Source organism: Schistocerca piceifrons, chromosome 11, assembly GCF_021461385.2.
Source record: "Schistocerca piceifrons isolate TAMUIC-IGC-003096 chromosome 11, iqSchPice1.1, whole genome shotgun sequence".
Classification (NCBI taxonomy): domain Eukaryota; kingdom Metazoa; phylum Arthropoda; class Insecta; order Orthoptera; family Acrididae; genus Schistocerca; species Schistocerca piceifrons.
In genome coordinates this window covers 170,401,608-170,428,896 of record NC_060148.1, presented here as the reverse complement: position 1 = coordinate 170,428,896, position 27,289 = coordinate 170,401,608, and the positions used below count along the sequence as shown (strand labels likewise).

The following is a 27,289-nucleotide window of genomic DNA, read 5'->3' as shown; positions in this document are numbered from 1 at the left end:
TCCGGGAGAACGGTGTGCCACAGGGCTCTGTTTTAAGTGTCTGTCTGTTTTTAATAGCCATTAACGGGCTTGCTGCGGCCGTGGGAAATCCTGTCTCCGCTTCCCTGTATGCTGACGACTTCTGCCTTTACTACAGCTCTACTGGCATTGCAGCTGTTGAACGTCAGCTACAGGGCGCTATCCGTAAGGCGCAGTGTTGGGCTGTAGCGCATGGGTTTCAGTTTTCGGCAGTCAAGACCCGCGTTATGCATTTCTGCCGGCGCCGAACAGTCCATCCTGAGCCGCGGCTTTATCTTGCCGACGAACTCCTTGCTGTGGTGGAGACCCACAGGTTTTTGGGGGTGGTTTTCGATGCCTGGTTGACTTGGCTGCCTCATATCCGGCAGCTTAAACAGACGTGTTGGCGGCATCTAAATGCTCTGAGATGCTTGAGCCACACCCGCTGGGGCGCCGACCGCTCTACCCTGTTGCTGCTCTACCAGGCGTTAATCCAGTCCCGTCTGGATTATGGGAGCCTGGCTTATGGCTCAGCATCCCCATCTGCGTTACGGGTGCTGGACCCAATTCTCCACAGCGGGATACGCCTTGCCACTGGTGCTTTCCGCACCAGCCCTGTGGACAGCGTACAAGTGGAGGTAGGTGTACCTCCACTGCGGGTACGACGCCAACAATTACTGGCTGCTTATGCTGCCCATGTTTTTAGTTTGCCCGGGCATCCAAATTACCGTGTCCTGTTCCCGCAGTCGGTCGTCCATCTGCCGGACCGTCGGCCCCGGTCGGGTTGTCTGATCGCCGTACGCGTCAAGGAGCTTCTCTGCGGGCTTGGGTTTTTCCCTGTTCCTCCTCCTTTCCAGGCGCCTCTGCGTACACCCCCGTGGTGTGTTCCTCGCCCTTGCCTTCGGCTCGACTTGGCACAGGGCTCGAAGGACTCGGTCCCTCCAGAGGCCTTCCGCCGCCGCTTTTATTCCATCCTTGCCACGTATCAGGGCTCTGGAATTGTTTACACCGACGGTTCGATGGTTGCTGGTCGTGTCGGGTATGCGCTAACTCTAGGGGACCATTCCGAACAACGGTCCTTGGCGGCTGGCTGCAGCGTTTACACTGCTGAGCTAGTCGCCATCTTTCGAGCCCTAGAGTATATCCGCTCCTGCTCAGGTGAGTCCTTCGTGATCTGTAGCGATTCCCTGAGCGGTTTACGAGCTCTCGACCAGTGTTTTCCCCGTTCTCGTCTGGTGATGGCTATCCATGAGTCCCTGCATACTCTTGCGCGTTGCGGCCGCTCTGTGGTCTTTGTGTGGACCCCCGGTCATGTCGGTATCCCGGGCAATGAACATGTTGACCGCCTGGCGAAAGAGGCCACGTGTAAACCATCTCTGGATGTTGGCCTCCCAGAGACTGATTTGCAGGCAGTCCTCCGCCGAAAAGTTTTAGCGCTTTGGGACGCTGAATGGCGCGATCGGATTACACCCAATAAACTCCGTGCCATTAAGGAGACGACGACTGTGTGGCGGTCATCCCTGCGAGCCAACCGCAGGGACTCCGTCGTCCTTTGTCGGCTCCGCATTGGCCACTCCCGGCTAACACACAGTTATTTACTGCGCCGGGAGGACCCTCCTCTGTGTCGCTGTGGGGCAGCTTTGACAGTGGCCCACATTCTGTTGGCCTGCCCCCTTTCAGCTGTGGTCAGGCAGACATTTGCGCTGCCTGATACGCTCCCTGCCCTTTTAACAGACGACTCCACTATGGCTGACTTAGTTTTACGTTTTATTCGGGCAGGGGGATTTTATCATTTAATCTGAGTGTTTCTGTTTTATTTTATTGTTTTGTGTTGATTCTGGCCTTTGGCCGACGATTTTCAACAGATTTGTTTTTTTTTTTTTTTTTTTTTTTTTTTTTTTTTTTTTTTTTTTAAATGTGTTTCTAAGTGGTTGGCTTTTCCTTTTTTATTTCTATGGTCGGCCAACCACCGTCACACACTGTGTGGTTTTAGTTCGTTTTGTCTTGTTCTTGTCTCAGTTTCTCTTGTTCTGTGTCGTCTGTGATCTCTTCTGTTCCTCGTTTTTATTCTCTGTGGGTGTTCTTTGTCTTTGGAAAAAGGGACCGATGACCATAGCAGTCTGGTCCCTTTACTCCCCCCCAAACCAACCAACCAACCAACCAACCAACCAACCAACCAACTCCTCCCTGGCGACCTTCGCAGAACAAGATTTCCTCAGTTGTGATGACCAGGTGGACTACCTCACAAACGTTATCCTTAATTCTGCAGAATGTTCCATTCCTCGCACTTCATCTTCATCACATCGTGTCCCAGTCTTCTGGTGTACAGAGGCATGCCGTGACGCAATTCAAGCATGGAGATGTGCTCTCCGTGTTTTAACCACCGACCTATGCTGGAAAACTGCATTCATTATAAACACATGCGTGTGAAGTGTTGTCGAGTTCTTTGGTATAGCAAAAGAGCTAGTTGGATTTCGTTCACTAGTTCTTTTAACAGTTCCACACCTTCCTCTGTTGTGTGGGCAAACCTTCGATGGCTCCCTGGAACCAAGATCGATTTCCCCGTTTCCGGCCTGACAGTGGGTGCTGATGTCATCGTGGATCCTGTTGCTATCTCCAACACCTTGGGCCGCCATTTTGCATAAGTTTCAAGCTCTTTCCACTATCACCCTGCCTTTATCCATAGGAAACGAGTGGAGGTGCTTCGGGTGGTACCCTTCTCTTCTCCAAATAGTGAGTGCTACAATGCCACCTTCACTATGAGGGAGCTAGATCATCCATCCCAAGGCCAGATGCTATCCACATTCAGATGTTGCAGCACTGCTGTCTTGCGGCAAGCACTTCGTGCTTAACACATACAACCGCATCTGGGCTGAGGGCACATTTCCTGGATGGTAGCGTGAAGCCACAGTCGTACCCATACCTAGGCCCAGTAAGGACAAAAACCTTTCTTCCAGCTACCACCCCATCTCTCTTACCAGCTGCGTTTGGAAAGTGATGTAATGTATGATTTGTGCCCGGCTGGTGTAGGGGCTCAAACTCACCATTTACTCACAAATGCACAGTGTGGATTTAGAGTGCAGCATTTTGCAGTTGACCATCTTGTTACTTTGTGCACCCATGTCATGAATGGTTTTCTGCAGAAATCCCAGACTGTGGCAGTGTTCTTCGATTTACAGAAGGCCTACGAGACCTGCTGGAGAACTGTTATCCTCCGTACTCTTTACACGTGGGGCTTCCGTGGATGCCTACCCTGTTCTCTTTGAGCATTTTTACAAGACCAAGTTTTCAAGGTGCGTGTGGGTTGTGCTTTGTCAGATACCATTGAGGAAAATGGTATGCCTCAGGGTTCCATCCTGAGCGTCATCCTCTTTGCTATCGTCATTACCCCTATCGTGGCCTATCTCCCACTGGGTGTCTGCGGCTCCCTTTTTGTCTATGATTTTACCATCTATCGCAGTTCTCCATGGACCTGTCTCACTGAGTGGCGTGTTCAGCAAGGTCTTGATTGTATTTACTCCTGGAACATCAACAGTGGCTTTCGCTTTCCTAATCACGAAACCGTCTGTTTTTGAATTTCTGGTGGTGCAAGTGGTTTTCCCCACCATCTCTACATCTTGGACCTGTTGCCCTTCTGTTTGTTGACACTATGAAATTCCTGGGTCTCATGATTGATAGGAAACACTCTTGGTCCTCCCATGTCTCTTACCTGGCAGCCCGCTGTACACAGTCCCTCAGTGTCCTCCATGTCCTCAATGGTACTTCCTGCGGTGCCGATCAAACCACCCTCCTGCATTTGTACTGGTCCCTTGTCCATTCGAAACACAACTATGGGTGCTTTGTTTATGCATCTGCTCGCCAATCCCTTTTACGCCATCTCAACAGTATCCACCATCATGACATCCATTTGGCCACAGATGCATTTTACACCAGCCCAGTTGATAGTCTGTATACTGAACTACCACTATCCTACTGCTGTGACTTTCTCCTCAGCAGGTATGCATGCCATTTGTCTGCCATGCATGGCCACCCTTCCCATGCCTCCTTCTTTGATGGCTCCTTAGATCATTAGTATGGGGCTTGTCCCTCTTCCCTGTTACCTCCTAGCATCTGCTTTTGCTACTTGCTACAGTGGCTTAACTTCATGCTACCTTCAGTTTTCCTCGTGGGTGTGAACCCTTCACCACCTTGGGTTCGTGAAGCGGCCCATGTTAACCTTGGCCTTAATTCACTTCCTAAGGACACTATTCTAGCCTCACTCTGTCGCCTCTGTCAAGACCTTTGCAAGGAACTTAGCGATAGTACCTTTGTATATAGTGATGGCTCATGGACTGACCGTAGGGTCAGGTGTGCATTCATTATTGGCACCCGTGTCTTTTGATATCTGCTTCCAGCCCACTCCTCAGTATTTACAGCCAAGCTTTTTACCTTGTATCAGGCTGTGGAGTACATCCGGTGACACAGCCTTCCCGATTGTATCCTCTGTTCAGACTCACTCAGCACCCTCCAAAGTCTCTGTGCACTGTACACCGTCATCCCTTAGTGCAGCAGGTCGAGTAAATCTGTCATTTGCTCACTCTTCGTGGAGCCAATGTCATGTTTCTGTGGGTCCCTGATCATGTCGTTCTGCCAGGAAACGATGCCGCTGATGCTGCTGCCAAGGCTGCAGTCTTCTTACCTCAGCCCGTGAGCATCTCTATTCCCTCTGATGATCTCTGCATTGCTGTCTGTCAGGTGATGTCCCTTTGGCATTGCCAATGGTCCTCCCTTCACGGGAATAAGCTTTGGCTTTTTTTAAGCCTCTCCCGATGCCTTCGACGAGTCATTTTCTCAGATGGTGTGCGGGTGGAGGCTCACCGAACTTTGAATTCGTCTCGTGGTGTGGTCTATACTCGCTCCCTCGACGGATTGACTGACGAGGAGATTCAATCATTCCTCGCTGAGCAGGGCGTGATGGCTGTCCATAGGGTCATGAAAAAGGTCAACAATGACCTTGAACCGACCCAGACACTTTTCTTGACCTTTGATAGTGTTAAGCTGCCATCGCGCATCAAGGCGGGCTACGAGGTTATTTCTGTTCGCCCCTATGTCCCGACACCTACGCGCTGCTACCAGTGTCAGCGTTTCAATCACACTCGACAGTCTTGTTCCAATGCGGCTAAATGTGTCACTTGTGGCAGGGATGCCCATGAGGGTGACTGTCCACCTCCGTCTCCTCATTGTGTGAACTGTCAGGGTAACCATGCCGCATCCTCCCGCGACTGTCCTGTCTATAAGGAAGAACGCTGTATCCAAGAAATTCGGGTCAAAGAGAAAGTGTCCACCTCGGCTGCTCGCAAGCTATTGGCTAGTAGGAAGCCCACGCTGCTCCCAGCGGGGAAATACAGTACTGTCCTCGCCTCTCCTCGGACTACCAGGGAGGTGGCAACCCAGACATGCGATCTGACCTTCAGCACCACGGTCGTCCGTTCGCCCAGTGCTAAGATCGCCCGGTCGACGTCTCCTCTTCCTCCCGTCACCCCTCAGACGCAAGCACCTTCATCAGCTTCTGCCAAGACGAAGACCCAGAAGTCAGATGCACGGGCCTTCAAGAAGGAACCGTCCCGTGCAGACTTCCTATGTACCTCGACCTCCCAGCCTTCGACTGGTACTTCCACCAAACGTCCTTCCAAGAAGGCGCATCGGAAGCACAGTTCTCCTTCTCCGCCACGGCGCATTTCTTCTCCTGCGCCACCCAGCGGTTGCCGCCCCAGGCCGTCATCCGTTTCGCCTGGCCGCACCGCTGGTCGCCGACCATCTGGCCGTTCACCGGCGGAGGAAGCTCCCCCTCCCAGCCATCTTCCCAAGATGGCCGATGAACCTATAGACCCAATGGACGATGACTGTCCGCCTACTGATAGCGGCGGCAGTGCTCGCTCGAAGCCAGGCCCTCAGCGGCCTTCGAGGTGACCCCTTCTTTCGTCTTCCTTTTCTTCTTACGATGGCACTTATTCACTGGAATATTCGCAGCATTCGCTCCAACCGAGAGGACTTGACGTTGCTGCTCCGCTTGCACTGTCCGCTCGTCGTAGCCCTCCAGGAAACGAAGCTACGCCCATGCGATCAAATTGCCTTGGCACACTACACCTCTGTGCGTTTTGACCTACCCCCTGTGGTAGGTATCCCGGCCCATGGAGGGGTTATGTTGCTGGTCCGGGATGATATTTACCACGATCCCATCACGTTGCACACCGGCCTGCAGGCAGTAGCCATCCGCATTACTCTCCCCAATTTTACATTTTCCATTTGTACCGTTTACACTCCATCGTCATCTGCCGTTACCAGGGCAGACATGATGCAACTTATTGCTCAGCTACCTGCACCATTTTTGTTAACTGGAGACTTCAATGCCCACCATCCCCTTTGGGGCTCTCCAGCATCCTGCCCGAGGGGCTCCCTGTTAGCAGACCTTTTCAACCAGCTCAATCTTGTCTGCCTCAATACTGGTGCCCCTACCTTTCTTTCGGACACATCTCACACCTATTCCCATTTAGACCTCTCTATATGTACTCCCCAACTTGCACGCCGGTTTGAGTGGTATGCACTTTCTGATACATATTCGAGTGACCACTTCCCGTGTGTTATCCATCTCCTGCAACATACCCCCTCTCTGTGCTCCTCTAGTTGGACCATCTCCAAGGCAGACTGGGGGCTCTTCTCTTCCAGGGCGACCTTTCAGGATCAAACCTTCACAAGCTGCGATCGTCAGGTCGCACACCTCACGGAAGTCATTCTCGCTGCTGCTGAATATTCCATCCCTCACCCTACTTCTTCTCCACGTCGCGTACCGGTCCCCTGGTGGACCGCAGCATGTAGAGGTGCTTTACGTGCTCGTCGACGTGCTTTACGCACCTTTAAACGCCACCCTACAGTGGCGAATTGTATCAATTATAAACGATTACGTGCTCAGTGTCGTCGTGTTATTAAAGACAGCAAGAAAGCCAGCTGGGCTGCTTTCACAAGCACCTTCAACAGTTTTACTCCTTCTTCTGTTGTCTGGGTTAGCCTGCGCCGGCTATCTGGCACTAAGGTCCACTCACCAGTTTCTGGCTTGACGGTCGCGAGTGACGTCCTTGTGGCCCCTGAGGATGTCTCCAATGCCTTCAGCCGCTTTTTTGCCGAGGTTTCGAGCTCCGCTAATTACCACCCTGCCTTCCTCCCCCGCAAACAGGCAGAGGAGCCTAGCCCACCTAACTTCCGCTCCTCGAATCGTGAAAGATATAATGCCCCATTCACCATGCGGGAACTCGACAACGCACTAGGCCGATCACGGTCCTCCGCTCCAGGGCCTGATTCTATTCATATTCAGATGCTGAAGAACCTTTCTCCTGCGGGTAAAGGTTTTCTTCTTCGTACTTACAATCGCATCTGGATTGAGGGACATGTTCCCGCATGCTGGCGCGAGTCTATTGTTGTCCCGCTTCCTAAGCCGGGGAAGGACAAGCACTTGCCTTCCAGTTATCGACCCATATCGCTTACCAGCTGTGTCTGTAAAGTGATGGAGCGAATGGTTAACTCTCGGTTGGTTTGGCTGCTCGAGTCTCGACGCCTACTTACCAATGTACAATGTGGATTTCGTAGGCGCCGCTCTGCTGTCGACCATCTGGTTACCTTGTCGACCTTCATTATGAATAACTTCTTGCGGAAGCGCCCGACCGCGGCTGTGTTCTTTGCTTTGGAGAAGGCTTACGACACCTGTTGGAGGGCGGGCATTCTCCACACCATGCATACATGGGGCCTTCGCGGTCGCCTCCCTCTTTTTATTCGTTCCTTTTTAATGGATCGACAGTTCAGGGTACGTGTGGGTTCTGTCCTGTCAGACACCTTTCACCAGGAGAATGGGGTGCCACAGGGCTCAGTTTTGAGCGTCGCTCTCTTCGCCATGGCGATCAATCCAATAATGGATTGCCTCCCAGCTGATGTATCAGGCTCCCTTTTCATAGACGATTTTACCATCTATTGCAGCACGCAGCGTACGTGTTTCCTGGAGCGCTGTCTTCAGCATTCTCGTGACCGTCTTTACTCCTGGAGTGTCGCCAATGGCTTCCGGTTTTCTGCCGAGAAGACGGTCTGTATTAACTTCTGGCGCTACAAAGAGTTTCTCCCACCGTCCTTAAGACTCGGTCCCGTTGCTCTCCCATTCGTGGAAACAACAAAATTTTTAGGTCTTACATTTGACAGGAAACTTAGTTGGTCTCCGCATGTGTCATATTTGGCTGCCTGTTGTACCCGTTCTCTAAATGTCCTCCGTGTTCTCAGTGGTATGTCGTGGGGAGCGGATCGAACCGTCCTGCTTCGTCTATATCGGTCGATCGTCCGCTCCAAGCTGGATTATGGGAGCTTCGTATACTCCTCTGCACGGCCATCCATCTTACGCCGCCTCAACTCCATACAACATCGGGGTTTACGACTTGCGATCGGAGCGTTTGATACTAGTCCCGTCGAGAGTCTTCATGCTGACGCTGGTGAGTTGCCACTCACCTACCGGCGCGATATACTGCTTTGTCAGTATGCCTGTCGGCTACTGGCAATGCCCGACCACCCGTCTTATCGTTCCTTTTTTGATGACTCTCTTACAGTCAATACGGGTTGTATGTCTCTGCCCTACTACCCCCTGGAGTTCGCTTTCATCGCCTCCTTCAACACCTTAATTTTTCACTCCCTGCAACCTTTCGAGTGGGCGAGAGCCACACGCCACCTTGGCTCCAGGCTCAGGTTCACGTCCACCTTGACCTCTGCTTGCTCCCGAAGAAGGTTACCCCCGGTTCAGTCTACCACTCCCGTTTTATCGAACTTCGTTCGAAGTTCATTAATATGACCTTCATTTATACAGATGGCTCTAAGACCAATGACGGGGTTGGGTGTTCCTTTATTGTCGGGGCACAAAGTTTCAAATACCGGCTCCATGGCCTTTGTTCGGTCTTCACAGCTGAGCTCTTTGCCCTCTACCAGGCTGTCCTTTACATCTGCCGCCACCGACATTCTGCATATGTCATCTGCTTCGATTCCCTGAGCGCTATCCAGAGCCTCAGTGATCCGTACCCGGTTCACCCTTTCGTGCACCGGATCCAACGCTCTCTTCAGCAGCTGGTGGACGTCGGTTCTCCGGTTAGCTTTATGTGGGTTCCTGGCCATGTCGGTATCCCTGGGAATGAAGCTGCAGATGCCGCGGCCAAGGCTGCGGTCCTCCAGCCTCGGACAGCATCTTGTTGTGTCCCTTCGTTCGATTGTAGCAGGGTAATTTGTCGGCCCCTTTTATCGCAGTGGCATGCCGATTGGGCTGCACTCACAGACAACAAACTTCGGGCCCTGAAACCTCTTCCCGTGGCTTGGATGTCCTCCTCAAGCCCTTCTCGGCGGGAGGAGGTCGTTTTGGCCCGGTTACGAATTGGCCACTGCCGGTTCAGCCATCGCCATCTGCTGACGGCTGCGCCGGCGCCGTTCTGCCCCTGTGGGCAATTTCTGACGGTCTGCCATATTTTAACGGTCTGTCCGGATTTTAACACCCTGCGTCTTGATCTTGGCCTGCCATGTACTGTAGAAGCCATTTTAGCGGATGACCCACAAGCAGCTGCTCGCGTTCTTCATTTTATCAATTTGACAACGCTCTCAAAGGACATTTGATTCTGCTGTTTTCCTTTTTTAATCGTATGCCTGTCAGTCTGTCTTTTATCGTGTTTTCCGTTTCGTTGCTGTTTTAAACGTGTGACTCGCGGTGCATTCCTCACGTAGTCTGGGCGCTAATGACCGTTGAAGTTGTGCGCCCTAAAACCACAAAAAAGAAAAAAAAAAAAAAAAATTCTTAGATTGTCCATAATGTTCATCAAACCACTCGTGAACAATTGTGGTCTGGTGACCAGGCTACGGTTTTCTAGTCACCTAGGGTCCAACCAATTTGCTCACAAGCCCAGGGAGCCACTGCAGGCAATGTCATGCTGTTGGCAAAGGCACTCACATTGGTTGTCTGCTGCCATGGTCCATTAATACCAAATTTTGCTGCTCTGTCCTAACAGATATGTCTGCTGTACATTTCACATTGATTTATGTGGTTATTTCATGCAGTGTTGTTTGACTGCTAGCACCAACCGTACACAAATGTTGCTGCTCTCATTTGTTAAGTGAAGGTCAATGGGCATAGTGAGAGATAATGTAAGAAATTTGGTGTTTTCATCACACCCTTTACACCATATGTCTTGGAATATGTAATTCCCTAATGATTTCCAAAATGGAATGTCCTAAGCATCTAGCTCCAACTACCATTCCGCATTCAAAATCTGTTAATTCTCATTGTGGGGTCATAATCACTATGGAAACCTCTTCACATGAATCACCCGATAACAAATGACAACTCTGCCAAGCACCTTCAGTTTACGTGTTGTGTATGTGATAATACCACCATCTTTGGAAGTGAATATCACTGTTGCATGACTTTTATCACCTCACTATGTATGTTCTTCAATGAGTTACACAATAATTCAACTAAACATACTCAGAGGTGCCCACAACATAAACATATTTATCCTCTGACTGTAGGGACTGAAGGCTACAGTTAAATACATAAAAGTATAAAGTTGATAACTTCTAGACCACAAATATAACATTAACTCTTAGTGCTCAACCAATGGGGTAGCCTAGACTGCCATATTTGGTCATTTTATTATTTCTATGCACATACTTCAGAAAATGTAGTTTAATTGATGCACCACATTAATGAACTCCCCAAACCATTCTTTTTGCAGTGATGTGTTGAGCAAAAATATTATGACATATGATGTTGGCAGATAAAATGATTACCTCTTTTCCAAGTTAAAAGTGAACATTGCTTCATTATTGTGGGGAGGGGGTGAAGAATTTATGTTGATCCCACCAGTAAGATTTTGAGAAGCATGATGAATGATATACCGGGTGATCAAAAATTCAGTATAAATTTGAGAACTGAATAAATCAAGGAATAATGTAGATAGAGAGGTACAAATTGACACCCATGCTTGGAATGAAATAGGGTTTTATTAGAACCAAAAAAATACAAACGTTCAAAAAAAGTCCGACAGATGGCACTTCATCTGATCAGAATAGCAATAATTAGCATAACAAAATAAGACAAAGCAAAGATGATGATCTTTACAGGAAATGGTCAATATGTCCACCATCATTCCTCAACAATAGCTGTAGTCTAGGAATAATGTTGTGAACAACATGTCCGGAGTTATGGTGGGGCATTGGCATCGGATGTTGTCTTTCAGCATCCCTAGAGATGTCAGTCAATCACGATGCACTTGAGACTTCAGGTAACCCCAAAGGCAATAATAGCATGGACTGAGATCTGGGGACCTGGGAGGCCAAGCATGACGAAAGTGGCGGCTGAGCACACAATCATCACCAAACGACGCGCGCAAGAGATCTTTCACACGTCTAGCAATACTTTTTTTTTTCTTGGTTCTAATAAAACCCCATGTCATTCCATGCATGTGTGTCAATTTTTACCTCTCTATCTACATTATTCTGTGGTTTATTAAGTTTTCAAATTTATACTGACTTTTTGATCACTTGGTACTTCAGACAGGGGAGAAGTAAACACTGGAACACTCTGGATTGCATCTTCAGATTAGACTAACCACTACTTTGGCCACAGATCCATTTACTAAGTCTGTGTTCATTTCTCTGGGTTCTTGTTTCAGCCATGGGATAATGAACTTTGTTAATGCTGATATTATAAGACTTCTGAAGGAATACAAATCCACAATTTAGTGAAAAACAGTTTTACTTCCTTGCAGGATATGTGTACATTGTTAAATGTCTGGTGTGGTGGCACTGAAGGTAGTTTATCTCCCATGGTCTAATTTAAACTCCAGTGACTTCTTTTCACACTATAGTGAAGTGCTTAAGAATTGTCTGCATAATGTCTCAGAAGAGAAATTTAAAGTGTTTGCCAAGTTACATTTTTCTTTATGTAACTAGATTTAATGGGACTACTGTGAATGGTATCTTTTTTAATAATGTGAATAAATATGATCTGCAATATCAATAAATGTAATGTAATTCATGGGCATATTTTAATTTTCAACATAACACTGAGAAACAGTGAATACTGACAAAATAAAGGATATATTGTACTTCAAAAATAAGATTTCAAGTTTGCTTGTATGCAGGGTGAGATGACAAAGAGAAGCCAACCCCAAGTCTACCCAGAATGGGCAAATTTAGCGAGCTGTGGTGTTAGCTGAGATATAGCAGAGAATGTGGCGAATTTTTTGACTTAAGTAATTTTTAATGTTTATAGCTGCTGAATTATTACACTGACTTTAAGAAATGGAATTACATGTATTATTCACTTGCATTAGAAACTGTGTTCAAAGGGTTTTTTAATGGGACAACACATGTTTAACTTAATCCAAATGTACACAAGATAACAGTACTGCAAACCATTTCCCCACCATTAGCAGTAGAACATTTGTCCTACTGTACCAAATGTAAGCAAACATGTAACTCTGGCACAGTTCATATTTTCATTAATACAGTTGTTTAACAAGTGCTCAGACTGCTGGACTGACAGCATTGTATGCTGAATTTCAAGGGACCTTATGGCAGCAATGGCCTGTGTTGCATAGCACATCATGTCTTCAGGATTTTTGGTTTTCCTTGTGGGCTTCGTAATTTAATTTTCATCACAGATAAAAGACCAGAAGCGTTAAGGTTGGCAAGATGTAGCCCATTTTATATTTCACAAATGATCACTCTAACAATTTCAAAGTTTTCTGTTAAGTGTATCTGTAATTACCTTTGTAGAATGGATAGTACATTTGTTGTGGTGGTACTAAATGGATTGCATTGTGGCCAGTGGGCTCTCTTTCCAGTAAGTGCAGCTACATATCTCTTATGAACTGCAGAGACTTGTAGTTACTTAGAACACTATCAATGAAACAGGTGCACAAGATACAATTCCTCAAAAGGCTGTAACACATATTGACAGACAAAGGTTGTTAATTCACTTCTCTTGGCGAGCATAGCTTTCAGCTGACCAATAGTGCATGATGTAAACAATAATTTGCTACTAACATTCATTTTAATTGGATTACTCTAGTGAAGTTGTCTTCTCCCTTGACAAATTTTGCCCCTCACCCACACTTATGCCATTATCAAACTGACAATTTCGCATTGCTTTTGATGAGTCCTGTCAACTGACTTCTTCTTGTAGTCAGGTTGTGCCAAATTTAATTCAGTCATCACTAGTAATCTGATCTAAAATTGCAATCTTCAGCTTTCTTCTGTAGTAGCATATTTCAAGTGCTTCTCATCTCTCATCATCAATCACTATTATCATCCATTTTATTACTTATCTTCCATGTTTCACATCTGTAGAAGGCTACACATCAGAAAAGACTGCCTATCAGATAAGTGCTTATTCACTCTTAACAAAAGTTACTTTTTTGGAACTGTATTTTCATGCTATTGCAGGTCTGTATTTTATAGCCTTCCTATTTTGCCCATCATCAGTCAGTTTTCTATACAAACATCAAAACTCATCTTCTGCAATTAATGACTGTATATCTCTAATTCTGTCTGCATCTCATTATTTAATTTGACTTCATTTCATTGCCCTGCTTTCGATTTTGTAGATACTCATTGTATAAGCTCCTTTCAAGACAGTGTCAGTTCCGTTCAATTTTACTTTCAAGTCTTTTTCTGTCTTTGATAGGATTACAGTGTTATCCAGTGTGACAGTGTAGCCGATGGCAGTGGGATCACTTGTGGAAAAATTCCTGTAGTAGTTGGTGTGAGAGCTTCACCTTTTTTTAGACTGAAGTCAGTTGATAGGTATACCTACTTAAAGGAAATCCCACTAACTAAGGGCTCACCTTCAGAGGACATATTTCCAAGTAAAGGAATCTGATCTGACCAGATATTTGAATGTTGCGCAGGGGCAGTTGAATTGAGTGAAATTAAACTTCTAATTGTTGTTGTTTATAGGTCCCCTAACTCTGATTTGAGAGCATTTCTGCTCAAGCCAGAGAGGGTTCTTGATTCACTTTGCAGGAAGTACCAGAAATTAGTTATGTGTGGTGACTTCAATATAAATTTTGTATATGATGGTGCAAGTAAAAGGATGTTGGTAGATCTCCTAAATTCATATGGTATTGTGCAGACTGCCTTTTTTCCAGCTAGGCTTCAGGGGAACAGTAGCACAGCCATAGACAATATTTTTATTCATTCTTCATTACTAGATGGGCATTCTGTTAACAAAAGTGTGAATGGCCTTTCAGACCATGATGCACAAATTTTAACACTAAAAGGCTTTTGTACTCAAACGAATGTCACATATAATGACAAACTATGTAGGAAAGTTAATCCAATAGCAGTAGAGAGTTTTTTAAACCTTATCAAGGAACAAATGGCAGTATCTTTATGGTGTCGATAACATAGATGATAAATATAATGCTGTTCTTAACACATTTCTCATGCTCTTTGAGAGTTGCTTCCCATTAAAACATTCTGAACAAGGTACTAGCAGTCATAGGCAGCCTGGGTGGTTGACTAGTGGGATAAGGGATTATATCAAAATGTTAGAAGTATTCACAGTCAAGCTACAGTAGCCCATTACAAACAATATTTTAAGGTGCTTAAAAATGTTATTAGGAAGACAGAGTATATGGTATGCAAATAGAATAGCTGATTCACAGATAAAATTGTCAGTTGTGAAGGAAGTGTGTGGTCAGCAGCACAAGGTCGATGATACAAAGTCAGATCATTCTAAAAATATTTCTGTTATTGACAAATCAGATATATGTACAGCATTTAACAATAATTTTTGAAGCACTGCAGGTGAATTACATAAAAATTTAGTTTCTACGGGGAATCACATAACTTCCTTGGCGAATGCCTTTCTGAGATTAATGTCTGAAAATCTCCTCTGTGATACAGACAAGGGAGAGATTGAGTCAATAATTAAATCACTGAAGACTAAGGACTCTCATCGACATGGTGGAGTGCCTAACAGAATATTAAAGTACTGTGCTGCAAATGTTAGCCCTGTATTTAGCCATATTTGTAATTTTTCCTTTAGGAATGGTCAGTTTCCTGAACGATTAAAATACTCAGTAGTAAAGCCTCTTTGTAAAAAGGGTGAAAGGTATAATGTAGACAATATTAGATCTATTTATATGCCATTAGTGTTTGCTAAGGTTATTAAACAGGCTGTGTATGTAAGGATAATTGATCATTTTATATTGCACAATTTGCTATCAAATGTACAGTTCAGCTTTAGAAGTTGTTTAACAATTGAAAATGCTATGTTCTCCTTTCTCTTTGAGGCACTGGATGGGTTAAACAAAAGGTTTTGAATGGTGGGCATATTTTTTGATTTAACGAAGGCATTTTATTCTGTTGTTCACAAAATATTGCTCCAGAAGTTGGACCATTATGGAATACAGGGAGTAGCTCACAATTGGTTCACCTCTTGCATGAGCAACAGACATCAAAAGGACATTATTCACAATGTTGAGAATGGCTGTGACATAGGGTCTGACTGGGGTACAGGTCAGGTGGGGGGTGCCCCTGAGATCAGTGTTGAGCCACTCCTGTTCCTTATTTATATAAATGATAAGCCCTCTAGTGTTATGGGTAACTCTGAAATATTTCTGTTTGCTGATGACACTAGCTTGGTAGTAAAAGATGTTGTGTTCAACATTGGCTTGGTTTCAAGTAGTGCAGTTCATGACATAAGTTCATGGCTTGTAGAAAATAAACAAATGCTAAATCACAATAAAACTCAGTTTTTAGCGTTTTTAACACACAATTCAACAAAACCTGATGTTTTAATTTCACAGAATGGGCTTATGATTAGTCAAACTGAACAGTTCAAATTTATAGGTGTTCAGATAGATAATAAACTGTTGTGGAAAGCCCACGTTCAGGATCTTGTTCAAAGACTTAATGCTGCCATTTTTACTATTCGAAAGGTATCTGAAGTAAGTGATTGTTCAACACGAAAATTAGTGTTCTTTGCTTATTTTCATTTGCTTATGTCATATGGTATTATATTTTGGGGTAACACTTCAGATTCTATAAGCATATTTTTGGCTTAGAAACAGGCAGTTTGGGCAATAAGTGGTCTAAGTTCACAGACCTCTTGTCGACCCCTGTTCGTGAGTCAGGGTATTTTGACATTGGCCGTACTATCATTTCTTGTTAGCAGTATTAGCTTATTCGCAAGAATAAACAACTTTCACTCAGTTAATACTCGGCAGAAATGAAATCTGCATTTGGATCAGACTTCCTTCACTCATGTGGAGAAAGGTGTGCAGTATACTGCTGCATCCGTTTTCAGGAAGTTACCACTCAAGTTCAAAAATCTTAGCAGTGATCCACGCACTTTCAAATCAAAACTGGAGTTTCCTCATGGGTCACTCCTTCTATTCTGTTGAGGAGTTCCTTGAAAAAGTAAGCTGATTCCTATTGTATTGTTGATTGCGTTTACTTAAACTTATGGATTGACTTTTTTTCTTGGGTTCCTAACATCTTCATCTACATCCATACTCCGCAAGGCACCTGACGGTGTGTGGCGGAGGATACCTTGAGTACCTCTATCGGTTCTCCCTTCTATTCCAGTCTTGTATTGTTCGTGGAAAGAAGGATTGTCGGTATGCCTCTGTTATTACTTGTATGTTGTAATTTCATGTAATGACATATTCCATGACCTTGGAGATTTGCTCCTATGGAACCTGATGTGTAAATAAATAAATAAAATCGACAAACTGTAGTTTTTATTTCTTCTCCCTGAACTTTAATTCACGTACTAAATTTTTCCTTGGTTTCTTTTACTGCTTGCTCAATGTTCAGGTATAAAAACATGGGGATAGGCTACAACTTGATCACACTTACTTCTCAGCTACTGTCTTCCTTTCATGTCCTTTAACGCTTAGAACACCAAAATGGTTTCTGAACAAGTTGCAAATAAATTTTGTTCCCTGTGTTTTTTCTGTGCTACCTTCAAAATTTCAAAGAGTGTGTTCCAGTCAGCATTGTCAAAAGCTCAGCTTACATCTAAATGCCCTATAAACAGAGGCTAGCCTTTCTTACCTGCTGAGTTAAGTTGTGAGGTCAGTATTTCTTCATGTGTTCCTACATTTCTCCAGAAACCAAAATTAATGTTGCCAAGGTTGGCTTCTGTCAGTCACTTCATTTGTGTGTAAGTCATTCATGACAGTATTTTGCAATAACGACTTCTTAAACTGATGGTTCAGGATATTCACACGTCAGCTCCTGCTTTCTTTGGACCTGGAATAATCACGTTCTTATTAAATTCTGAGAATATATTTTTTTTTTCATATATGTTACATGCTAAATAGTTTTTTCCTCATGAATGAATAAATAAAAACACTGAGCTTATACTTTAAGAGAAGTGTGTGATCTTGAGTCATGTTTTAATTTGGTGCATGCCATTAGCATATTCTCCTCATCCTCTTAAAGAAAAGCACTTTATACAATAATTCATATGAGAGATTCCTAATGTTGTGAATTTAGCGTGTGCATGTACTGCATGTTGAACAATAGTAATGAATCTCTTACATTACTTCTTTGTTACAGATGTTCAGCAATCCCGAATTGAATCCTCTGGGAGTTAAGATGGAGGAGGTAAGCTACTGCTATGTCTTAAGGTCTGTTAAGTCTTTCTTTTCTCAGGATATATCTCTTGTCTAAATTCTGTGTGCACTTGGTGGAGCCTCAAATTCCAGAGGAGGAGGGTGTAGTATTCACAAGGAGAAACACATTCAGCTTTAGGTGCTGCATTTTTTATACAGCAGGTGGATACTTGAGGAAACACACAATTCATACTGCTAATCCATTGTTAGTTGTGAGGCATGGGAATGTCAAATAGATTACAGATGAATGGGTAGTTTTATTGTACATGATTTCTGCAGGGGAAATAGAACTCCTTGCTTTTTGGAACCATAAACCCAACTTCTGAACTTATGTACTCGCCATTGTTGTTTGTATTGGAAAATGTTCAGACGTCTTTGAAACGAAAGAAAGTCTCAACTCCCCTACTTGGCAGATTATAGGACAACATGACTGAGAAGTAAATGTACTTCTTCATCTCTGCTTTTGCACAAATTTATGATACATGCAGGGCTTGGCCAGAAATGAGAATGACAGAAGTGGGAACTCCAGATGTCCAAGCATGTAGAAGGAATAGTAATTTGGTGCAGGTCGGGTAAGGCATGGGCCATTTATATTAGTATAGTTTATAGGGAGTGGTTGGCACAGTGAAAAGAATACAAAACAGTAATCTGAAGGTTTTATGTAAATTGAAGGTCAAGGGGGGGTGGAAATGAAAGGAAAGGGGAGGGATAATTGCTGTCAGCTACATTGGGACATTATGCAGAATCGGTGGTGACAAGTGAAAGTATGTACCAGACTGTGATTCGAACATGGGATTTCCTACTCACAAGGCAGGTGCGATAAACACTGCACCATCTGGGGGCACAGTGTTACCACAACTGCATGGACTATCTTGGCTCGCCTCACAGCCGATCCACACTCACATCGAGTGCCACCTATCCTCAGCCCCTGTCCCATTTCCTCCATATTTACTCATCTGAGATTCCCACAGGAGGTAGGACATACTTGTGCATCCACATTGAAGTAGCTGGATTCATTGCCTAGCTAGGCCTATAAAATTATATGAAAGTGTGGTGTCTGCTCTTTTGGACATGGACAGGAGCTGTGGGTAGGTGGTGCTAGATGAGAGTGTGGATCAGCTGTGAGGCAAACCAAGATAATCCATGCAGTTGTGATAACACTGTGTCCTGGATGTTGCAGTGGTTATTGAACCTGCCTAGTAAGCATGAGATCCAGGTACACATGTTCACTCCGTAATGTCCCAATGCAGCTGATAGCTGTGATCAATTCCCTTTCCTTCCCTTTATACCCTCTCCACCTTTAATTTACATATAATTTATAAGAGGTGCAGATTCTGTGTCATGTCTGTTGTTTCGGACATGTCAAAAATGGTAGACAACCAACATTCATGTCGTCTGAAGGTTGTTAGGTCAAGCCCCTATGTGGATGATTCTTTTAATCTTCTAACAATATTGTGAAAGTTGCTACTCATCATATAGCAAGATGCTGAGTCACAGATAGGAACAACAAAAAGACTGTCACAAATATAGCTTTCGTCCAGTAAGGCCTTTCTCAGAATTAAATGACAATCATACACATATATACTTGTGCAAATGCAACTCACACACACATGACTGCAGTGTCAGGCAACTGAGGTCACACTGTGAGTAGCAGCACCAGTGCATGATGGGAATGGTGACTGGGTGTGGGTGAGGAGGAGGTTGGTGCGGGGAAGGGGAGGAATAGTGGGCTAAGGATGGCGGAGGTAGAGGGTGACATCCTGTTGGGGAGCACACAGGATTGAGGTGGAAAGAGGGTAGGGCAGCCATGTGCAGTTGGGAGGTTAGATGAAGGGCAGTGGAGAGATCGGGAGGGGGAATGCAGAAAAGAGGAAAAGTAAAATGATGGTGTGATGGAGAAATGAGGGCTGTGTAATGCTGGAATGGGAACAGAGAATGGACTGGATGGGAGAGGACAATGACTTACTAAGGTTGAGCCCAGGATGTTATGGGAACATAGGAGATATTACAGGGAAAGTTTCCACCTGTGCAATTCAGAAAAACTGGTATTGGTGGGAAGGATCCATATGGCACAGGCTGTGAAGCAGTCACTGAAATAAAGTATGTCCTGTTTGGCAGCACGCTCAGGAACAGGGTGGCCCATTTGTTTGTTGGCCACAGTTTATTCGGTGGTCATTCATGTGGACAGACAGCTTGCTGGTTGTCATGCCCACATAGAATACAAGACAGTGGTTGCACCTTAGCTTGTAGACTGCTTGACTTGTTTCACAGGTAGCCCTGCCTTTAATGGGATAGGTGATATTTGTGACTGGACTGGAGGTAGGTGGTGGTGGGAGGATGCATAGGACAGGTCTTACATCTATGTCTATTACAGGGGTATGAGCCATGAGGTTAAGGGGTTAGAAGAAGAGGTTGTGTAGGGATGGATGAGTATATTGTGTAGGTTTGGTGGATGGTGGAATACCACTGGGATGGATGAATATATTGTGTTGGTTTGGTGGATGGCAGAATACCCATGGCATTCTGGCCAAATTTCTCTTAAACAGTGGGAAGTAAGAAGGTGCTTAAAACATCAGTGTACGCCTGGTCTGCGATAGTACCATGGAAAACAACATGGGCTTCAAGCCCCTCCGTGAAAAACGCGACCACGCCATATCACCACTGCCTCCGAATTTTACTGTTGGCACTACACGTGCTATCAGATGATGTTCACTGGCTATTCACCATACCCACACCCTGCCATCAAATTGCCACATTGTGTACTGTGATTTGTTAATCCACAAAATGTTTTTCCACTGTTCAGTCATCGAATGTTTACACTCCTTACATCAAGTGAGGCATTGTTTGGTATTTACTGGTGTGATGTGTGGCTTATGAGCAGCCGCTTGACCATGCAATCCAAGTTTTCTCACCTCCTGCCTAATTATCACAGTACTTACAGTGGATCCTGATGCAGTTTGGTATTCCTGTCTGATTATATAGATAGGTGTCTGTCTATTATACATTACGAACCTCTTCCACTATCGGAGGTATCTGTCAGTCAACAGATGATGTTGGCCTGTACACTTTTGTGCTGTAAGTGTCCCTTCACATTTCCACTTCACTATCACATTGGAAACAGTGGAACTAGGGATGTTTAGGAGTTTTGAAGTGTTGTGTACAGACGTACGACACAAGTGACACCCAATCGTCTAGCCACATTCAAAGTATGCGAGTTCTGCGGAGAGCCCCATTCTGCTCTCTGATGATTTATAATGTTTACTGAAGTTGCTGATATGGAGTACGTGGCAGTAGATGGCACCACAATGCACCTAATATGAAAAATATATGTTTTTGGGGATGTCTCTATACTTTTGATCAGATAGTGTGCTGCCTTACCCTCTTTCCACCTCAGTGCTGTATGCTCCCCAACAGCACATCACTGTCTGCCACCACTATGCTACTATCCCTCTCCCTCACTACCCCAGCCACCTCCTTACCCCCGCCCAGTTGCCGCTCACTTCATGATGCACATGTGCTGCTGCTTGCAGTGTGGCCTCAGTTGGCTGAGACTCCAGTCATGTGTGTAGGAGTTATCTTGGTACGAGTGTGTATGTGTGTGTTTGTTGTCTAATTTTGATAAAGGCCTCACTGGCTGAAAGCTATATTTGTGACAGTCTTTTTGTTTCTCCTAGATGCGACTCAGCATCTCTGCTATATGGTGCACAGCAACTGCTCTTTTCATCATATTGTTCCATTCTGTCCTGGATTTTCCATTGTTTGATCTTTTAATCTTTTTATTTTCAATTTTTATAGTACACTGCAAATAAACTGAAATAATGTGCAGTGTATTAGTGTACTGTATTTATTAATATTTCATAAAAGACAAGAAAAAGAGAGGCAGAGGAAAATTTGAGAGTGCAAATAAATTTAGAAGAACGGATTGTACTTAGTGTCCACAACGACTTCGTATATAACGTTGGCTTGTAATTAAAGTGTAGAGAACTTATTCAGTTCCATTGTGAGACCAATTTCTACAGGAAGGGAACAGAAGTCAGACCTTGCACAATGTCTGAAATGAAGAGTTTCATCGACCTTCTTATATACACTTCAGTATTCAAATTGATTAACTAAAACATATGTTCTCTCTTTTGTATTGATGGGACAGTCCGTGCTGTTTTCCGTATCACTATATCATCAGCAATATTTGCTGTAATTCTCAACTGCCTGAGATTTGACAACCCTGATGACATGGAGTTATGTAAGGTTTCTGATCCAGCAGCTGCTATAACAAACATTGTACATAAATTCAATGAAAATTTGCAGCGATCCTATATTTTTGGGGTTAATGCTACAGTTGATGAAATGCTAATCGGTTTCAAAGGACACTGTAAATTCAAAATGTATATTCCATCTAAACCAGCGAAGTATGGCCTGAAGCTTCAATGCCTAGCCGACTCCAGGACTAACTACACGTTCAACACCTATCTCTACTGTGGAAAAGGTAATATTTCATAAAAGACAAGAAAAAGAGAGGCAGAGGAAAATTTGAGAGTGCAAATAAATTTAGAAGAACGGATTGTACTTTCCCCAGACGAGAAGAAATACGCCATTATCACTCAGGCTGTCCTCAGATTGTGCAAGCCAATAGCACATGCTAACCAAAACAACACTGCTGATAACTGGTATGTGTCAATCGAACTTGCAGATGTGCTACAGAAAAATTATTTGACCACAGTGGGAACAATGCGGAAGAACCGAAAGGAAATTCCTGCATCTTTCTTGCCTTCCTGTAGACGTGAAGTTGGAACAATGCTGTATGGATTTACCAAACACATCACGCTCATTTTGCATGTACCTAAGAAAGGAAGAGCAGTAATTCTTATATCAACAATGCATCACTCCATAGAAGATGACGTGGAAAGTAAAAAACCTGTAATAATAGCCCACTATAACAACACAAAGGGTGCTGTTGATACTGTAGACGAAAAGTGTGCCAAATATTGTTAAAGTCGTTGCACGCAACATTGGACCATGGCCGTGGTTTTCCATATTCTTGACATGAGTGTTGTCAGTGCATATATTGTTCATCAGTCATTCAAGGAAAGAACTGTGCTTACCAGGATGAACTTGATGAAAGCTCTAGCGAAAGAACTGATCGAACATTCACTGCACGAAAGGATAGTGAATAAATGCCTCCCACCAGAATTGAGATTTTCTATCGTTAGAGTTCTAAGAACTGAAGTACATCTCCATGAAGAGCTGGAAAAGGAGGGCAAACTACCTAGGGATGGAAGGAAGCCATGTCGCATTTGTCCACCAAAAAAGAAGAGAAAGACAAGTTACTTGTGTCGCAAGTGCAAGGTCCCAAATTGTTTGGAATGCTCTTGTAAGGTGTGTCAGCAGTGCGTGTAAGGTGGTGCGTAATGTGGCCACTTTCAGTAGTGCAGATTTTTTCTGTTTCATTTGCTGTCAAGAATACTCATTAAATTTAACACCGGTGGTACTTGATCAACATTAACCTGCAACAACCAAGTTTCAAGTAAAGAACTACACTTAGATATTTGGATATTTGTCCATCACTGTAAATTTCAATGAGAATTTAGAGTGCAATATGAATAGGTCTTTTTCACAGCACCGAAACAATATTTTGTTCATAAGTTACCATTTACGTATAATTGAAGAATAAATATGTAGTACTAAATTCAAAAAGTAGCACTAGATAGGTGATATTTACATATTTTCCCCACCTTCTGAATGCAGTCCACGGGACTGCATGACTGTAGTTGCGTGAGAAGTACTCACGACTGTGATTAGGGGTTAAGAGCATCTGCTCCAGGGTGAAAGGTACTCTAGTGAATACCAGAAGGACTTGTGGCAAAAAAGCTAAGGCCTAATACCCTGAGGTATGCACTGGATATACAGTACGGTGGTTAGACTTAGAATCTCCAATGGGGCCATAGTGTCATGGGAGAAGGTAGAACAGCAAGTTGCAGCTAAGAAGCTTGCTAAGGTGCAGAGACTGGCCTGCTTCGCAATAACAGGCAGAATTAGTAGCACGCCAACTGTTGTGATTGAAGCCGTGCTGGACATGCCTCCATTACACCTTTGGGTGTGAGTTTAATCTCTTGGCTGTTCAAGCCCAGGATTACAGAGCTTCTTTTAAAACACGGCTTTGACATCATTAACTTGCCATGTTTTTGCTTATCGTTCTTGGACCAGTATTCTATGTGCTGTCCTCCAAGCCAGTTCTGTAGTTCTAGTTTGATCATAGCCTTGGTGATTGTCAGGACAGGTTCCGGTTTAATGAATGGAGTCTCTGCCCCCAATTTGTCGGCTTGTTCATTGCCACCGATCCCTGAGTGGCCAAGGACCAATATTGGTTTTACCCAATTGGAATACCGAGGCCAGTTGTCCTAGAGAGATGATGCCCTCCAGTCTTCGCTGAATTCCATATACCATGGCCCCAGCATCTTGGTCTGATTTCGACCAATCAGTGAACCAGACAATGTCCCCAGTATGGTGTCAAACTGTTTTTTCTTACTGTTCCCAACTTCAAATTATTATATTGTAAAGCTTGTTGAAGCAGTTGGGAGTTATTATGTAGTCGGCCGGCAGTTCCCCAGCCATTCCTATATTTGCCTCACTCACTATATTAGTGTGTGGGTCTGGATATCTCAATGAGATCCAGTTTTTACCAGTTTTGAGTCTGTATGCACCAACTGCTTCACAAAGGTTTAGTGGAGGCATGTCCAGCATGGCTTCCACCCCAGTGGTTGGTGCGCTACTAATTCTGCCTCTTGTGGTGAAGCAGGCCAGGCTCAGCACCTTAGCAAGCTTCTTAGCTGCAACCTGCTGTTCTACCTTCTTCCAGGACACTACGGCCTTATAGGAGATCCTAAGTCTAACCACTGTGCTGTATATCCACGGCCTTATAGGAGATCCTAAGTCTAACCACTGTGCTGTATATCCAGTGCATACCTCAGGGTCTTAGGCCATAGTTTTTTGCCAAAAGTCCTTCTGGTACTCACTAGAGTACCTTTCGCCCTGGAGCAGATGCTCTTAATGTGAGGGGTCCATATTAGTTTCTCATCTAAGGGTACCCCCTAGATTTTTCACTATCCCCTTTCATCGAAAAGCTTTAGATTCCAACTTCAGTGTTGAATATGCTTTTTCATGATTGATACCACAACAGTCTTCATAGGATTAACCCTTAGGTTCTATTTAATGCACTGGTCTTGCACAATGTTCAGTGCACCTTGTGCCATATTCCTAACTGTGTCAGTAAATTTGCCAAGTATTACTATGACAAGGTCATGTGTGTATCCTTCACAAAATCATTGCCTGGAATCTAGTTTCTCAATGTGTTTGTTCACCACTAGATTCCACAATGAAGTGGACAAAACTCCTCCTTGTGGAGAATCTCTAGTGGTGTTAATTACCATCTTTTCATTCATCACGGTGGCTTCTATCCTCCTCCTACTAAGCATGGCCTTAGTCCACCTACATATAGTGGTCACTAGGTCATGCATCTCTGCTGCCCTAACCATGGAATGAACAGTTGTCTTACAAAAAGTTCCCTCAATGTCCAGGAAGATGGAGTGGGCTCTTTCTTGAAAGCAAAGGGCTTTTTCCACCCTCACAACAAATTGTCAGAAAGCTTTCTCTGGTGGTTTACCTGGTTGATGTGTGTGTTGGTTTGAATGTAGATGAGCCATAGTTAGCCTCCTCTCCCTAACATGTACATTAACCAGACTGATTGATCTCATATCCTTGGGCCTGGTGTGATCAGTTTTCCCTGGCTTTAGAATAAAGACAACTGTCACTGCCCTCCAGGCGTTGCGAATGACTCCCGCTGCTAGGCTAACCCTGAATAACCTGCACAGCGCTCTTACAAGATTCTCTCATGCTTGTTTCAAGAGAGCTGGAAAGATGCCATCGGGGCCAGGTGACTGGACCAGTTAGAATGTTCCCACTGCCCATTGGATTTTACTGAAATCGACACACGCCTTGGCCGGTCACAGTCCTCTCTTTGAGTGGCTGAGAACCATTGTTTTCAGGGGTCACATTCTGGCCTATGTTATCCGCCAGAGCATATTGAGGAAAATGAATTTTGAGGAGCAGTTCCAGTGTCTCACATGATGTGTTTGTATTTTCCCCATCCTCCTTCCTCAACGTACCTTCTGGATTAGTTCGTACCCTAGTGAGAAGTTTGTGAAGCCTGGCTTGAATTCAGCACCTCCCCATGCTTGTCACTGTAAAACCTTATGAAATATTCTAAGATAAATATTGCATTAAATATTGGTGAAAACATAATAAACTGCCATCATGACACTGTTAAAATAAGTAAACACGAAGGAATGTTTGTATACAAACGAAATGCATCTTATCAGGTTAGATCATAATTTCCTGCTTATTTACATGGTGCTTTATGCTACTATGTAGCACATACGAAGTTTGAGTTACAACCAATTGAACTGAACATATCTTGATCACACTGCATAACAGTTAATTTTTCAAAAACGTGCCAACACATACTGACCAAGGATAAAGGTAAGGATGTAGTGTAAAATATACTGTCTTTTGGCATATGGAATTGTGGAGTTTATTTAGCTCTCATCAAATTAATTGAGTAGTTTTAGTCAAATTTTAGATACCCTGGATACAGTTGAGTTCCAGATTAACTGTACAGTTTGATGTGTGGTTTGTGCTTGTGGCAGTTTTGGCTTACCAGTAGTAAAAGTCAGCGGTATTATAATCAGTGTTTATAAAAATTAATTAATGAAAAACTATACAGTGCTATATTTAACTCCTGAAGTTCAGATGCACAGTTTGATATAATACCGTTGAATTCAGTTTTAGTGTTTTTCTATATAATACTTGTGAATAATGTTCTATAGCTGGAAAGTGACAAATTAGCAGTTGGCTATGCATCTGATTTTTTGAGAGATCAGTCAGCAGAGTTAGAATATTTGATACGTTGAATCCTTTGCTTATTGCTGTTCCTCACTTACTTTGGCTGCATTCATCTTTTGTCTGTCAATGGGTTGATGAGTATGTTTAAATGTGTGACAAATTCTACTTGCCATCATAGCATTGACCTTGGAAATGTCCTAAACTTCCTCAAAGATACTATTGCAAAAGTTGTATGAATGTGAATTTAAATACTGCCTCACAGTTGTCGACTTTCTCTCACAGGAAAGTATTCCCAATGGATAACCGGTTAATGGTATTTCTCTTGGCTTGGGAGGAACATAGTTCACCAGAGAAAAATATTAAATGTATATCTGTTCGTGTTTCAATGTTAAATGACAAATGTTCAGTGTCAATCAGTCCTGTACATTTGATGATACTCACATTAATATCCCACTTGTAGTATTTGAAAGTTTGAATGCATAATAAATTTTAAGTTACCTTAATTATTTGTTCAAATTAATTTCCAGTGGTACTTACAGAGACTTGATACCATATATTACAGATTATAAAACTCATTTGTTTGATCAAAAAAAGTGCCTTCAAAGTTGAGGTGTGTTATACTCGAATTTAATATAACAAGTCCAGCGTTGGCGTCAAAATTCCTGGTTGCCTTAAAATTTGCCACATATTCAATGCTGCAGGAAATCTATTTCTATCCA

General features: G+C 43.9%; 1 protein-coding gene across 2 annotated transcripts in view; it reads left to right on the top strand.

Moving 5' to 3' along the window:
* The window catches only part of LOC124720267 (zinc finger protein 98-like), a 103,567-nt gene that overhangs the window by 26,271 nt on the left and 50,007 nt on the right, over nt 1-27,289 (top strand). For both annotated transcript variants that reach the window (XM_047245584.1, XM_047245585.1), the window contains one exon: nt 17,620-17,667. In XM_047245584.1, coding sequence (XP_047101540.1) covers nt 17,620-17,667 — 48 coding nt within the window. The remainder of the gene's footprint in view (nt 1-17,619; nt 17,668-27,289) is intronic.